Genomic DNA, 16,511 nt, shown 5'->3' on the forward strand with positions numbered 1-16,511 from the left:
TCTGTGTCCTGGGTGGTGCCTGTGTGTTTGCACACCAGCATAGTGATGGTTGCCTTCCTAGGGCACGGTCACCAGTACTGCCACCTGTGTCCAGTTGCACAAGAGGGCCGAGAGGGTGGCTGCTGCTCTGCTGGAGAAGGGCAGGCTGGATGCTGGGGACCACGTGGCTTTGGTCTACCCCCCAGGTAGGTGCACACTTCGGACCATCCCTCCCAGCCTGCCTAAAGCCCCTCTGCCCCACACATGGCCGTCCCAGGCTCAGACCCCTCCAAGAGCCTCTTGTGGTTGGATGGGACCTCTGACCTGGTGGCCCCACGCTGGCAGGGTGGCAGGTGCTCAGCTCACTTGTGCCTCTCAGTCCAGAACGAGACTGTACCATCTCTCAGAGCCCAGATTCTGATTGTTTAAAACAAAAACAGAGATCTGGAGAGGCCTATGATAGAGTCCCCTGAGATAACCTTCCTCTAGCGCAGGCTAGGGCTGCAGGGTTCCACCCATCTGCTGAGGTCTCTTTCCTCCCCAAGACCCCTGGTTGTTCAGGATGGGAATGTCCTATGGTTGCTCATTGGCTTTATCTAGTGTACAATGTGGACACTGCCTCTGTCCCTGCCCACCTCACCCCTGCCCAACCCATGGCACTGAGCCCCTGATTCCTGGTGTCCTGTGTGGTCACTGCCCTCGTTCCTGCCCTTATCCCTGCCCACTCGCCCCTGCCCAGCCCACAGCATACTGTGTTGCTTTCTTCATCTGAATGTTGAACATGGCCTGTGGGGTGTTAGTAGTTGGGGTGAGGATGATGACTGAGGCCTGCAGTTGTCCCTGCTGTGGGTGTGTCTGCTGTTCTTCATGTTGCCTGTTTGGGCCTTTTTTTGAGCCGACATTGGAGACAAGGGCCGTGTAAGCTAGGACAGCACTCTGGCTACTTTGCTGCATCTCAGCCCCATGTTTTAATGAAAAAAAAAAAAAAGAAAGCTCCTGGTTTTTAATTTGCCTTGAAAGCCTGCCTGGGGGAGAGTGGTCTCGGGAAGAGCTGGTGTGTTGTGTGTCCCCTCTGCCTGGAGGTGGCGAGCTGGTGTGCTGTGTGTCCCCTCTGCCTGGAGGTGGCGAGCTGGTGTGCTGTGTGTCCCCTCTGTCTGGAGGTGGCGAGCTGGTGTGCTGTCTGTCTCTGGGCTGGCGAGACAGGTCCACATTTTGCACCCTGTTCTCAATGGCTCAGTGCCATTCAGGAATGCAGAAGTGGGGTGTAGGGACAGAGTTCCTGCCTTGTGTTTGGGGGTGCAGATGCTTGGCAGGCAGCCCAAGTTCCTGGGCTGCAGGAAGAGGACCTCTGGCCAAGTACTTCTCTTGTGAGGCCTCCATGCGGGGTGCTCTCCTTTATTCTGCTGCCTTGTGCTGAGCTGCTGCCCGTGGTCCTCTTGAGTCACTAAGGGCCCTGGAAACTGTCAACTGGTAACACCCTCCCTGGCTGGACAGCCTAGGTCATTGTCCGTCTCATGTCCAAGATTGCATGTGGATGTTGCATATTCATTTGACTCTTAAGAACGAGTGTCTGTAGCCTGAGGGTGCTGTGGGGTTGTCTCTGATTCCAGGATGGCAGGACTTGGTGCTCTGGGCTCAGGGGGACCAGGGCAGGGAATGAGTTCTGTCAGACTAACTCTGGAAGATAGGCGTTAAGCATGGCACAGGTTCCCACAAGCCTTAATTATAGGGAATTTTAAACCTTTAGAGAAGTCGAGAGAGTGGTGGTTGGAACCTCTGGCCTAGTTTGGGTAAGAAGCAGGCAGCCCAGGGCCCACACCAGTGCCCAGGGCCCAGGAGTCTTGGCATTGGGGTGCTGCCCCTCCTGGTTTGGTCCTGTGGAAACCCTGTTACACTGGTGTGTCTCAGCCTCCTCTGAGGGTCAGTGTGTGCAGGCCTCAGTCCTTCCTGCTTCTGGGTCCCTCCTAGGGCACTACCTAGGCTCCTGTGCACCCCCAGTGCACCCTGTAGTGTGGCCCCTCCCACTGCCCGGCCCTCAGGGAGAGGGGGCTGACCTGACCTCCATGGGCTGCCTCTGTGCCCTTCCATCAGTGCTGGCCTCTGTAAATGCTGTGGCCAGACCGCGAGAAAATTTTTGCAGGGCCTGGCTATGGATACCATGCTCTGGGCCCTCCTGACATCTGCTCGTCTTCTCAGGGGTGGACCTCATCGCCGCCTTCTATGGCTGCCTGTACTGTGGCTGTGTGCCTGTTACTGTGCGGCCCCCACACCCCCAGAACCTCGGCACCACGCTGCCCACCGTCAAAATGATCGTGGAGGTGCGTGCTGGGAGGGATACCACAGGCTAGGCTCTCCAGCTCACAGCCTCCTACTGTGGGCAGGGCTGGGTGGGATGCCACAGGCCGAGCTCACCAGTTCACAGCCTCCTCCCTCCTGGTGCAGGTCAGCAAGTCTGCGTGCGTGCTCACCACACAGGCCATCACACGGCTGCTCAAGTCCAAGGAGGCAGCTGCTGCTGTGGACATCAAGACCTGGCCAACCATCCTGGACACTGGTACGCGTCTTCAGCAGATGGCTCGTGGACAGACTCCTCTTTGTAGGGTTTCTTCTCCTTTTCATAGGGATCACACTCTTGCCATCCAAAATTAAGTGGTAGGGTGAATGACCAGCTGAAATGGGAGTGGCCTGTGCGGGGCATGTGACCTCCTGTGGAGTGTGCAGCCTGTGAGACCGCAGGACCCCGTCCCAGGTGTGACCTCCCCTTCCCAGGCCCATGTGCTGGGGTCTGTACCCTGCTGCCCTGGCTACCCCTGCTGCCTGCACAGCAGGTTGGCACTGTCTGAGCCTTCCACCAGCCCCTTGAGGACATTTCCCACTGTGTACCCTGACTCCTTCTGTCCCCATCACTGGAAAGATGCATGGCCGGGAAAGGGCTGGACCCTCTGCCTGGGCAGCTGGTTCAGCTTGGTGAAGCATGTCTCAGCCTAAGGTGAGACACCCAGCCCAGCAGCACCCCACAGCTCTGCAGTCACTGAGTACAAGCCAGGAGAGGGCCCTCCCTCCCCACTGCAGCCCGTGCACTCCATGATGCCACCAGAGCTGAAGCCAGGGACTGTGTAGTCTGTGGCTGCCACCTGGCACCATGAGGGACAGGAGGAACCATTTTCAGGGTAGCTGTTAAGGGGTCTGGCCAGAGCCTGTAGCCCAAGGGCTCACTTGCCTGGCCAAGCCTGTGTCGAGGGGCTGCTGCCTCATAGGTGTAAGAACTGGGTACAGCAGGCAGAGCCTGGAGCCTGCATGCCTGCTCTTGCTGGTGCTGCAGTTCTGGGCAAGCCCTCAGCCCTGTGGCTTCCTGTGCTGTCCTCGTAGCCTGGCCCCTGCTCCCCTCGCCCCACTTTCCCCTCGTCACACACCTGCAGTATCTGTGTCAGCGTGGCCTCCAGACGCGGCCTGCTTCTGATGGGTGTGCGCTCTGGGCCTCACAAACACCAGTCTCCTCTCTCACCTGTTGAGGTCTCGGCAGAGCACGTGCAGGGACGCTGACCTCACTGTGTCCCTGTTTAACAGATGACATACCAAAAAAGAAGGTGGCTAGTGTGTTCAGACCACCCTCCCCGGATGTGCTGGCCTACTTGGACTTCAGCGTGTCCACCACAGGGATATTAGCAGGAGTAAAGGTGGGTCTTTGGAGAGAACTCCTGTGTGTTCTGCCCCTGGAACCCGCGAGAAGACAGGAAGGGTGGGCGTGTGGCTCAGGCAGGTCCTTCTTATCCAGACCGAAGAGCAACAAGCGTTGTGTCTTAAAATTTGTAAGGAGCACCAACAGACCCCCAGTGAGAGAGCCTGCAGGTCAAACTTACTTGGATGTCCAGCTTTCTGGCTTGTGACTGACCCCAAGGAATGGGGGGCTTTGATGAGTCCATTTCCTCATTAGGAGTGAAGAGCTCAACCTGGAATCTTTGCTCAAAGACTCTCCTGTGCCATTTCCTGGGGGTCTGTCAGGTGTCATGGGGATGGCAGCCAGCCGTCTTGAGGAAGTCAGTGTGAGGTTCTGGAGCTGGAGCTGCATGCCCTCCTGGCCAGGGGCTCAGTGGACACGGCTGCAGGCCCTCCTCCTTCTCACCACTAGTGACCGTTTCTTTCCTCCTCCAGATGTCGCACGCAGCCACAAGTGCCCTGTGCCGCTCCATAAAACTGCAGTGTGAGCTCTACCCCTCGAGGCAGATCGCCATCTGCCTGGACCCCTACTGTGGCCTGGGCTTTGCCCTGTGGTGCCTGTGCAGGTGAGTGTGGTCCACTGCTCTGGGCTCTGGCCGTTCCCGTGCTGCTCTAGGATTTGGCCTCCCGGAGGCTGGAGATGCATGTGAAGGCTTGCTTGGGATGAGGTGGTTGGAGTCGGGGGTCTAAAACTGAAAGAGTAGAAGCATCTTTCACTAAAGGCAAGCACCATCCACCATCAGAAGCTGGAATAATCTGCCCAACTCCTTCAGATGCTAGAGAGGGGTGCTCTGTCTCTAGAGTTACGAGGCCTCATGGGGCCCAGCTTCTCCTCAAGTGTTTGAAGTAGAGGCCAGGACCCATGCATGGCACCCCCAGCCTGCACCCTGCGGCTCCTCCCCTCAAAGTCCCCTGGTGGGAGAGCAGCACGGGGCTCCTGAGGAAGGGGCAGCACCTGGTGCAGTGGCTTCTCCCCAGCTGACCCCCTCCCGCAGTGTCTACTCCGGACACCAGTCAGTGCTCGTGCCTCCGCTGGAGCTGGAGAGCAACGTGTCCCTGTGGCTGTCAGCCGTCAGCCAGTACAAGGCCCGTGTCACCTTCTGCTCCTACTCCGTGATGGAAATGTGCACCAAGGGCCTGGGCGCACAGACAGGCGCACTCAGGGTGAGTCCTGGGCGGAGGCTCCTGGGCACAGTGCCCTGAGCCAGGCAGTGGCCCCCTCCCAAGGCCCATGCCAGCCCCCTGTACCTCCCAGGCCCTGTGCCTATAGGGAAGGTCTTCCTCGAGCTGCACACCCGCAGGAGAGAGAGAGGGGTGTGGGCTGGATGCTGCCCTCTGCGCTTCTGTGTCAGAAGCCCCAGCCTGACACTGGGGCGCAGATAAGTGTGTCAGCTTCCCTTGTGCACTCAGACCGAGGACCAGGCCATGCTGGGCCCCACCCAGAAACTTCTAGGAGGGGTGGAGCCTGGATCCTTGCCTGTGTGGAGTGCACCAACTCCCTGCTCCTCTGCAGATGAAAGGGGTGAACCTGTCATGTGTGCGCACGTGCATGGTGGTGGCCGAGGAGCGGCCGCGGATTGCCTTGACACAGTCCTTCTCCAAGCTGTTCAAGGACCTGGGCCTCCCTGCGCGTGCTGTGAGCACCACCTTTGGGTGCAGGGTCAACGTGGCCATCTGCCTTCAGGTAAGGGCCAGCTGCAGACCACCCTGTACACTTGCCTGCTCCACTCTCCACCTCCGAGCCTTTGCTTCACTTTCCCATGGCCGTTTAGAGCTCCGAGGCTTTATTTTAAAAGATTTAGTGTTCTTGCTGATGAAGAAAGAGTTATTTAGAAAAGAACACATTGATTTGACTGGTACACCTGTAAGAATCTCTAACCAGATGCAATGTGTGGCTACTTGTTAAAAGAATTGCTGGACTCACAATGTTACAACATCTAGCAAGTTTAAATGGGAACATTGTAAATGTGCTTATTCTTGTAAACCCAAATCTGTTTTGAAGCTGTAAGTTGCAGAAACGAATTTCCAATGTAGGGCTTCTCTTGTGCTTTCTGGATTTGGCATCTCCATTGACTTTCTTTCTGAAAATATATTTTTTTAATATTTATTTTTTTTAAATTGTAGTTGGACACAATACCTTTATTTTATTTATTTATTTTTATGTGGTGCTGAGTATCGAACCCAGGGCTTTGCACATGCTAGGCAAGTGCTCTACTGCTGAGCCATAGCCCCCGCCTATCTTTCTGGAAACATCTTAAACCCACATAGCTTATCAGAGATCCTGCACAGGAGGAGCTGGGAGCAAGAAGCAGGTGCTCCCAGGGCCGAACTGTGGGCCCTTCTGAGTTTCCAGCACCTGTGCTGTCCTCAAGGAGGCCTCACGTATAGGTGGGGTGCAACCGCAGATCCCATGTTAGGCCAGCACCTCATGTTTCTGCTGATGTCCTCTCAGCCTAAGAAAGGCTGTTGGCCTCTCCAAGCTTCAGACCTTGAACGGTGGAAGGTGTTGGGGGGGTCCCGCCTTGATGTTCCTCACGTGGCTGGCACTCTGGCTGGTGCCTGTGAGCTGAGACCCCACCCTGTGTCTGCAGCCTGTTCCCTGTCTGGGTGCTGGAGGCACCTGCTTGCCTGCTGGCGAGCGGGTGCCCATGTGGCCACAGGGCTCTCAGTGGGATATCACCTGTGCTCTGAAGATGCAGTGACGTGTTTTGCTCTCTTCCGTGTTTCTCACGTGGCCGGTGGCCTTCTGTTTGTGTTTCCTGTGGCTGTCTCCTCCCTGTCTCCCTCTGCTGGCCCCTTGGCCTCTGTCAGCCCAACAGGCTGGGAAAGCTGGCTGAGCAGGTATGACCTTACCCTTGCCCTCAACCTTTCTAGTGCCTGACCCCACCCCCAGTTCTTGTGATCTTCTCGTGAATTTCAGATGCAAATGTGTTTCGTTTGCTGTCTAACTTTGTTCACAATGGGTATTATTTGACATATCACAAAAGCTTCTTTGTGACAAAATCTAAAGTAAAACTATTTTCAAAGTGTAACCTTGGCACATTGCAGGGACCTGGAATCTCAGCAGGGCTTGGTGTTGATTCAGGGCAGACACAGCTGATGTTGCCTGGGACCTTCAGGAACGTGCTGATCAGAGTCCGTTTGCTAGTGACTTCCCAGCTAGTGGAACAGCACATTCTGCTCTTGAATCAGGACTCAAACACTAGACTTAGAAGAAGTCAGGACAGGCGTTGTCTCCCATCTCATCTGAACGAGCTCTGCTGTGCTGGGTCCCTAACAGGATTGTTGAGGGCAGGCCCTGCTCTCACCACTGAGCAGAAACGTCCCAACCACAGCAAGAGACCACTGGGAGTAGAGAGTTAGAACCGAAGCGAAGCTTGTGTGGCTCGATGTTTCCAGTGTTCCCGAATGTTTCACTTGATATCACAACCCTCATGGGTGTTGGATGGGGAGCAGCAGCAGCCCTGCCCTGGGACCCTGAGCCCCAAGGCAGACCCGCTCTAGGGAATAGGCTGCTTTCTGGGCACTCCCCATGGCCCGGGAGGAGCTGCCACACCGCCAAGTCGGTGGCCCCCAGAGCAGAGTGCAACCCGAAGGCAGCTCCTCCGTGCTCCTCCTCTTCCAGGGCACAGCTGGCCCAGACCCCACGACCGTCTACGTGGACATGCGGGCGCTGCGCCACGACAGGTAATGTCCACACCTGCTGGCAAGGTGCCACAGCCTGGATCTGTACTAACAGCACCCTAGGTCCCAGACTTCAGTGGACACTGGTTGGCTCAGGGCCTCCAGGCCCTGGGTGTCAGTGGACTATGGCTCAGCCAGGGCCATCTGCACTGAGAGAAGTGGAGGTGTGTGGGTCTCTTGGGGTGCCCTGTGGGGAAGGTGGGCTTTCACCCCTGTGCCCCACGTCCTCAGAGCTGCAGGGAGCAGCCCTCATCCTCCCTCACACAGCCCAGGCGGCAATGGTTGCTTTCTTGGGGAACGTTAGAAGGCAGGACAGCCAGCTAATGGAAGCACCATCGTCCTGGTGCTGCTTCAGCGTCTGCCTGACGCTCACATCAGGAGGCGTGTGCTGGGGCCAGATCCTCAGGGTGGTCACGCTCCTGTGCTATGTAAATAGTGGGTGCAGCTCCCTGGGTGCCAGGGGCTGGCCAGGTGGCGGACAGCCCAGGAAGCAGGGCAGGTGGGGCCTGCCTGGGGTTGTTTATAAGAGGCTGATATTCCGGCTGTTGTTGACAGACACCCTCAGGGAAAAGGTCTCCAGAGATTATTGCCCACATAGTAAGTTTTATTCTGAATCTTTTTCTGTGTTAATTTTTAGGGTACGCTTGGTGGAACGGGGTTCTCCGCACAGTCTGCCTTTGATGGAGTCTGGAAAGGTAGTAGAAGCTGGGACTCCTGTGCCCCAGGGCAGGTCTGAGACCTGTCTCAAATGCCACCCAGTGGAGGTGCTGGGGCTGTGTGCTGCCCAGCGAACGTAGCCAGACCCTGGGAGTGGGCTGGGCCACTGCAGAAGCCACTTCCTCCTCTCCGCACACGCAGAAGCATGAGCTCACATCCAAGAGTGAGCATCCAGGTGCAGATGCAGAGACTGATTACCCTTGAGCAGGCCATGGAGCAAGGGCCCCGCCCACACGCACTCTTAGACTCGGGTGGCTGAGGTCAAGCGGCAGCAAGGAAGGGGCCCTTCCAGGGCTGCAGGCCAGTGGGCATGTGCCTCCACCTGCTGAGGTCCCCGAGGATGCTGAGGGAGGAGCTCTGGGCCTGAAATGCCCAGGTGACAGCAGCGTCCTGCAGGAAAGGCCAGCCGGTGCACACCCAGGAGCGCAGGTGCCTTCAGAGCTAGGGATGCCCAGCAAGGACCACTGGTCAGGGTGAGGAAGTGAGTCAGGCTGGTGGTGTGGGCATGCAGCGCATGCAGGGGTCTCCAGGGCCCCACACAGCAGTGGCCACACACCTGGGAGCCTCTGGAACCCCTGGGGAGCTGCCTCTCTGTACCTTCACAACTCAAGAAGGTTCAGAGAGGCTACCCAACTCTACTTGCCATGGCTACGGCCACATATGCCTCTAGGAGGCAGGGTGCTGCCCAGAGAGGGCCAGAGCCAGCCACAAAATGGCCAGCACATGGGCCCTGTTGGCTGCTGCGGGTGGGCGTGTGTGAGCCAGTGGCAGGTGCAGGCGGCAGAGCTGCCTCCACACGTCTTTCCACTGTCTCTAAGCAGCAGCCCCGCTGAGAGCTGGACGGATCTGGCCCGTGGAGGCCTGAGAGGAGACTGGGGACTGCGGCCCTGCCTGGGTTGGAGCTCCTCCAGGTGGTTTTGCAAAGTCCTGATGTCACCCTGGCACATGTTCCCTGGGTGCCCTCAGGAGCCCCACCCTGCCCTATGGCCTCCCCCTTTGGTCGGACTTTTCTTTCCTTTCCCTTTGCTGGCACAGTAGCTCAGGCCTGCTGGGCTGTGTTCTGGAAGGAGAGCTGTGGTTCTGGGGTTCAGGTGGGCCACGGTGGGGGAAAGCATCCAGGAAGACAGGCAGAGTAGGGAGGGCCTGGCGCCAGTGTAGGACCACACCTCCCACGCCCGGCCCTGTCCCCTCCTCCACCACCTGCCTGAGGGCCACATGCCATCGCCCTGGCCCTCCCTCATCTGTAGCTGAGGGTGCAGAGCTAGCAGCCAAGCCTGTGCAACCAGGTGGTGACCTGAGCCAGGGAGGGGCCCTGGGTTGGCCGGGAGGCTGGGACATGGCCTCAAGCCTGCCGATCCTGCACTGAGGAGGGGAAGCATGAGGCTCTTGGTGGTTGAGGGTTTTCGGCTTCAGTGAAAGCCCTGGTGGACCCCAGCGCTCGCCCAGACGGGAAGTGACAGGACATGCTCGGGACCTGGGGTTGTTCTGCTGGGTCCACAACTCACATTTTTTCTTTTAATGTCTCCTTTCTTTTAAAATCCCAAGTCAGGTTTGTAGTGGCTCCTAGATTTCTAGCCTGTCCCTGGTGGGCAGTCCTGCTGCGGGGCTTCTGAGGGACTCTCTTTGATGCCCCTGCATCAGGAATCTCCTGCTGTTTTCTTTGATGAGGACTTTTCATAGCTAGCTGTCCTCCTTCCAGATCCTCCCAGGGGTGAAGGTCGTCATCGCACACACTGAGACCAAAGGGCCCCTTGGAGACTCGCACCTGGGCGAGGTGAGTGTGAGCAAGGTTGCCCTGAACCACGGGGAAGTGGCGGAGCCCTCCAGCCTCGCCAGCTCTGCCCTCTGCCCCTTTCTGTCCCAGATTCAGGAATTTTGACCCTGGGGTCACACATGTCTTTGGGAATCCCGGGAACACTTTGGCCCTTTCTCCCGTCACTGTATTCCCAGACCTGCTGCCCTGGGTGGCCCCAGCAAGGGAGCCTCAGGTCTGAGGGCCCTGGATGGCCGGAGGAGCCACCGGGAGCCAGCTGCCGGTGAAGCCCATGCTCTCCTCTGACCCCGGGTCTGTCCTGGAAGCATGTGAGCACGCATGGGAGTGCCACCAAGGGTGCCTGTGTGGATGTGGCTGGATGTGGCGTACTGTATGCTCAGGCTCCGTCGTTCAGTCTGGTCTGAGCAGCTGTGTCTGCCACCTGGTCCTTCTGGGGACTGAGCTGTGGGTTGCAGTGCGAGGTGGGCATTTTGGCCTGAGGATGTGTGGGCTCTGTGCCCACCCCCAGCACAAGGCAAGCACCCTTTATTTGAGGAAGGAAGTGTCACTTGCCTTCTGTGCCTATAGCTGTGCTCAGTCCACAGAGTGAGATGCTGAGAACGCCCCTGACGCTCGGCTCAGGTTTCCTTGAGGCTGTTCATGGCCCGGGGCTGCCTCAGGATGGAAGTTGTGCTCTCTGGTTTGTGACATGCCCACGTTCTTGTCCTCTGGGCCCCACCAGATCTGGGTGAGTAGCCCCCACAACGCCACTGGGTACTACACGGTCTACGGGGAGGAGGCACTTCATGTTGACCACTTCAGTGCCAGGCTGAGCTTTGGAGACACGCAGACCGTCTGGGCAAGGACTGGCTACCTCGGCTTCCTTCGGAGAACAGAGCTCACAGATGCCAGTGGAGGTGAGGGCCGCTGTGAGTGCCTGCCGCAGCGCTGGGGGACAGGGTGGCTGTCCGTGACAGCCCTGGGACCTGCTGTGCCTGCCTGTTTGCTGGAGCTTGCCTAGTCCGGGGATCTCACCACATGGCTGCCCCTCACCTCCTTGGACCCATGACTCCCGCAAGGACAGGGGTGAGTGAAGGATGGTGGCTATTGGTGATAGACAGAAGACCCTTCCTCAGGCATACCAGCCTCCCCAATGGCCTGCCCCCCCAGTGTGCTGGGGGTGGAGTGTCTGAGCCGTGGCCAGGGTCCCGAGGACTGCGGCCAGCCCCACAGCTAGGTTGCCCCTGTGGCTGCTTTTTCCAGAGGTGGGAACAGTTAGCGTGTACACACCACTCATGCCTGCCACTCACTGCAGTGACAGCCTCTGCGTGGATGGCATCCAAACCTCCCTGTCCAGGGCTCTTGGCTGGGCCCACAGACACTGGGCGGCTCTGCCTTCTGAGCACCTGCTCTCACCTGCATCCTAGAGCGACACGATGCGCTATATGTTGTGGGGTCTCTGGACGAGACGCTGGAGCTGAGAGGCATGCGGTACCACCCCATTGACATCGAGACGTCTGTGATCCGGGCACACAGGAGCATCGCTGAGTGGTAAGGGACCAGCTGAGGAGCGCTGCCCCTCTGTATGCACACAGGGCAGGGCCTGGCACTTCCACATCAAGTGGACAGGTCCCAGGGAGGACCAGGACTTCCTGAGTTCTTCCTCTGGGTGTGTTTCTGGGGAACCCCACCAGGGCACACCTCGTTGCCTTTGCCAGGGTTTCGGGTTTTTTCTCTTCCGAATCAGTTTCAAACCAAGAGACTATCCCCAGATGTGCAGGCAGAAGTCCCAGACTCTGCCACGTGTGCTGCGGCATCTCTTTGAACGTGGTTCCTTGATGCCCACAGGCTCCTGGTTCTCAGCAGCAGCTGGGCTGAGGCGTGGTGCCCTGGAGGCACATGGCCCACTGTGGCACATGCTTGTTCTTTTGCTTCTTGGCACTTTGCCAATGCCTTTTGTGTGACTGCCTGTCACAGTGCTGTATTCACCTGGACCAACCTGCTGGTGGTGGTGGTGGAGCTGGATGGGCTGGAGCAGGATGCGCTGGACCTGGTGGCCTTGGTGACCAATGCAGTGCTGGAGGAGCACTTCCTGGTGGTGGGCGTGGTGGTCATTGTGGACCCTGGTGTGATCCCCATCAACTCCCGGGGCGAGAAGCAGCGTATGCACCTGCGGGACGGCTTCCTTGCAGACCAGCTGGACCCTGTCTACGTGGCCTACAACATGTGAGTGCCACCGCCAGAGCCTCAGTGCCCCACTGTGCCCTGCTGTGCTCTGCGGGTGCCTGCACAGTCCCCATCACTCCTTCAGGAAGCACTTCCTGGACTCCCTGAGAAGTGCTGGGACCTGCCGGGGATGTTCACAGACACAGAAGCCAGCATTTACCTGGAGTGCCAGGCGGAGAGGGCGGCCCCTGCTGCACCGCAGGGTGGAACTTCTTAGGCCGCACGCATGGTTCTTGATTTGTAAAATTCAGTTATTTATTCCCACTTAAATGACAAGTGCATATCAAACCTCATTTGGAGAGAACTCGGAGGCCACGTCACAGCGGCCTTCTGTCACCCGGGGCAGAGCCCAGCCTGGTAAGCCTGCTGGGTGGGAGCATGTCCTGGCCTCCCGTGTGGATGGCAGCGGGGCCACGCTGGGAGCTGTTTCTTCGCAGTCTCGCTGTGGAGGTTGTCTGCACATGGTGTCACTGATGCTCATGAGGCCACCTGAGACCATCGGTCCACGTGCTGTCCCTGCCCTCCTGTGTCCAATTCCTGAGTTCTCATGCCTCCACATGCTGCTTCTCATGGAGTGTGTGGAACTGACATCCTTACTCCAGCAGATGGGGCAGGAGCCCAGGTCCACCAAGGTGTCCCCAATGTGCTGACCCACCCGCTGGCTGAGGAGGGCCGTTCCTGTTGGAGGTAGAGCTGTGACCCTCCTCGTCAGCGAGTGTGCTTTGAGTTCTGTGCCTACGGAATTTGGCCAAATCATTTCCAGTTATTTCATTCGAACTTAACAAGGCTGAGTGATCTGTTACATTGAACCTGAATCAGTGAAGAGAATGTAAGATTCTTGAACTGTTTAGGGACTAGGAGCTGAACACTAATCTGAGACAAAAATTATTTTTATAGAGCTGATTAAGAGGATATTACAGGTGGTTGGGTTTTAGGATTCAAGGGTGGGAAGTTATGGATTGTGTGTGCTTCACAGAAATAACCAGGCTATCCTGGATAGTGCCTATAGTTCCACAGCGTGTCTGGCCAGCCGGGCGGTGCTGGATGGCAGCATGGTACGTGGGAACAGACCAGATCCTGACAACACTGTTGTAACCACATACAGAATTCATGTAGCTCATTGTTGGTCCCACAGAAGTCTTAGCAGTGGATTCATTCTTTACCAAGAATGGCTGAGAAGGGACAGAACTACCTAACCCCAATCTTAATGTAGTTTTATAGCAAACAAAAATTATAAACTTTTTGTATTGAAAGGTCAGTGGCAGTAAGACAAGGTATCTGGTAAATTAAGATTTTAAGATGCACATTAAAATGTTTTAAAATTGCTCTCTGGGAATTCTGTATACACACTAAAATTTTTATATCATTATGTTAATAAAAGCTATTGACTATTTGTAATTCTGCATTTTGAAATGTGTGAAAGGTTTTATAACTTATCCTAAATAGGATCTATTTTATGATGCATTCTTTCAGAATATAAAAACAACTATGCTTACAGCATAAAATCTAGAAAGCACATTGAAGTATAAAGAAGAAGAAAAGTAAAACTCCATGAACATTTCTCTGAGTAATAGTAATATTAATTACTATCAATAGTAATAGTAATGTCAGTACCTCTGATGTTAATACATTAATATTAACATCAATCTTTCAGGATCAATTTTTCCTTTTAAACATTTTTTATAGAATCGGGATGACATACCTATTTTATCACCTGCTTTTGTACTTAAGAAATAACAGATGTTTTGGCTGTTCTCTGTGCTCCTCGGGTCTGATGCCCGCATCCTGCAGGTGTGCCAGACGTACACCAGATGTGGCATTAACTCTGCACTGCACACGGGCTACTTCAGGGTACAGTGGAGGACCGCCACTCAGACACGCTGCCACTCCACACTTTTGGCTCTGCGTGGGCTCAGCTCTCACAGAGTGGGCATGGTGGTCACTCCAGGCCCGGAGCCCCAGCGCCCCTGCCTTCCAGAAGGATGGCCAGAGGTCACTTCCCAGCATTGCTGGCAGCAGGGTCACATGAGTCTGCTGCCACCAAGTGCACCCTTGCATGGGAGGGGCTCCTGTCTATTTCACTGTGGACCAACCTCTTCAGATTTGGCATCTTACTGCGCTCGAGTTTTTCTTATTGATTGGTGGAGACATTTCACATTAAGAATCATCCTTCTTATTTTCCCAAGTAGGTCGTTCTTGTCTTGATTGTACTTACTTTAGTTCAGATGGTGCTTTAACTGAGGTCAGTTGTGCTTTATTTCAGGCTGTGAACTAGCTGGCTCATCTCAAAAGTGCTGCTGCTGGAGTGGCCGGCAGAGCCATGGCACAGCACGTGCCAGAGGAGTGACTTACCTCCTGTTTGCTCAGGTCCCACCAAAGGGCCTGCCTCCCACCTTCCAGAATGCTCCAAAGGAAGTCATGAGGCCTGGTGTGTCTCTGACTCTCTGCAGTAAGTATACAGAAAGAGTAGGAAGACACATCACCCTCTGTCTGAAACCATTTTGCATAAGGTCTTACAGGATTAAGGGATTACCTTATTAAATTGGTTGCAGTAACAGTGTTACAGCATAGTGTAGCATTCATCTGCAGAGTAATGTTCAGTTTTAGTAGCAGAGAATTCCTTTAAAAGGTAAATATATGCAAAATTTCAAAACTTAACTCTTCTTACATTTTTGCTTCTTACTAAATAATGAGTGTTTAAAGATGAATGATCCCTAAAGTGTCTGTGCAGATGGCTGGAAGTTCAGCTGATCTGGAGCTGAAAACACATTAACCGAAATGGAAAGTTCACTAGAGAGATTCAGAGGCAGACTGAGGAGGTGGAAGAAACAATCCCTCGACTTGAAGCTAGGACAACAGAAATCATCAAGTCTGAGGGACAATAAGAGAGAAGACTGAGGGCTGGGGCTGTGGCTCAGGTGGTAGCGCGCTCGCCTGTCATGCGTGCGGCCCGGGTTCGATCCTCAGCACCACATACAAACAAAGATGTTGTGTCCGCCGAGAACTAAAAAAATAAATAAATATTTAAAAAAAAAGAGAAGACTGAGGGAGAGTGCAGGAAGCCTGCAGGATACGGCCTCCTTCCAGTGCACCAGCATGCACATTTGAAGAGGGGACAGAGAACAGCCAAAGGCACAGTGGCTGCAGACTTCCCAGGTTTGCTGAGAGACATGAATATGAGCATAAGAAGCTAAAGGAATGCAAGTAGGAACTCAGAGGAACCACACGGGTCACTGTGGTGGAGCTCTGAAAGCTAGAGGAGGAGCAGAGTCTTTGGGCAGCAGGAGGGCGTGGCTTGTCACATGCATGGGCTCTTCAGTGAGGCAGATTCTCATCAGAGGCCAGCAGGCTAAGGACTGATAGATCCCAAGGGCCAAATAAACAGATGAGGACAACAAGACCTGCCCACCAAGAACCTTCGCAGCCAAGACAGAAGGGAACTGAGATGGCAGCGGGAGCTGGTTTCCAGGAGACCTGCCCACAGGAGGGTCTGGAGGCACTCTGAAGAGTGGTGTTAGAACACTGGGCAGGGACCTCGGTGGGCAGGTGCAGGGCACCTAGAGAAACTGGCCTTGTGACACTGGTCTATGATTCCAGAGACGAGTATCTTCAGACATCGCTGGTCTGAGAGCTGTAGTATTGCAACTTTGGTTCGTAATCCCACATGGTGTTTTCTACATAATTTAGGAGGCCAAAGCATTTCTAACAATTATTATTACATTTGGGGAGTACAGTGTGTAAAGATGTGATCTTGTGACATCATAGTGGAAAGGGCTGGGGACAGAGCTATTAGTGAAGCAGTTTTTTTAATGACACAGAGGTTAAGCTGGTAAAATGGAAGTCACATGTTAGAGTTTGTTTAATGTAATCCGTATGGTTACTACAGAGAAAAATATCTGTAGCATATACACAGAAGGAAATGAGAAAGGGATTTAAACATTTCATTACAAGAAATCAACTACACACAAAAGAGGACAGTAATGCAGGAAATGAGGCCCACAAAGCCGCATGGCATATACGGCTCACACAGCAAAAGGGCAGAAGATCCCCTGTCAGTGGTCGTGGCCACGTGGGTCAGAGTTTGGCATGATCCATCCACCTGTGTGTTTTCTCCAAGGGACACTTTTTAGATCGGGTAGATGGAGAGTGAGCGGGTGGAAGAAGATGTCCTGTGGGAATCTCAACCTGGAGAGCAGGGCAGCCATGCCGCCAGATGCAGAGGACGCTACCTGTTAATAAGAAGGTTCCTACAAGAACCTGCAATTGCTATTGACATTCACACCCGAGGCAGGACTCTCGGAATACCTGGGAGGAGAACCGATGGGACAGGCAGTTCTGTGACAGGGGACATCAGTGGCCCACACTGTGGATAGAGGCCCTGAGGAGATGAGGGGGATTGCTGTGCGTGACACCTGCATCAGCACCAGTAGGAAAG

The 16,511-nt window shown here is 55.2% G+C and overlaps 1 protein-coding gene across 2 annotated transcripts in view; it reads left to right on the plus strand.

Annotated features, from left to right (window-relative positions):
- The window catches only part of Dip2a (disco interacting protein 2 homolog A), a 65,490-nt gene extending 52,016 nt beyond the window's left edge, over positions 1-13,474 (plus strand). Inside the window, exons 18-31 of one of the 2 annotated variants that reach the window (XM_048803836.1) lie at positions 62-185; positions 2,176-2,297; positions 2,422-2,533; positions 3,547-3,656; positions 4,132-4,262; positions 4,692-4,860; positions 5,210-5,380; positions 6,508-6,537; positions 7,322-7,383; positions 8,018-8,075; positions 9,797-9,871; positions 10,593-10,767; positions 11,278-11,401; positions 11,828-13,474. In XM_048803836.1, coding sequence (XP_048659793.1) covers positions 62-185; positions 2,176-2,297; positions 2,422-2,533; positions 3,547-3,656; positions 4,132-4,262; positions 4,692-4,860; positions 5,210-5,380; positions 6,508-6,537; positions 7,322-7,383; positions 8,018-8,075; positions 9,797-9,871; positions 10,593-10,767; positions 11,278-11,401; positions 11,828-12,080 — 1,716 coding nt within the window. In that variant the 3' untranslated portion in view covers positions 12,081-13,474. The remainder of the gene's footprint in view (positions 1-61; positions 186-2,175; positions 2,298-2,421; positions 2,534-3,546; positions 3,657-4,131; positions 4,263-4,691; positions 4,861-5,209; positions 5,381-6,507; positions 6,538-7,321; positions 7,384-8,017; positions 8,076-9,796; positions 9,872-10,592; positions 10,768-11,277; positions 11,402-11,827) is intronic. The other variant, XM_015478884.2, reaches the window with a different exon arrangement.
- Positions 13,475-16,511: the final 3,037 nt, after the last annotated feature.

This window comes from Marmota marmota, unplaced genomic scaffold (genome assembly GCF_001458135.2).
Source record: "Marmota marmota marmota unplaced genomic scaffold, marMar, whole genome shotgun sequence".
NCBI classification, from domain to species: Eukaryota; Metazoa; Chordata; class Mammalia; order Rodentia; family Sciuridae; genus Marmota; species Marmota marmota.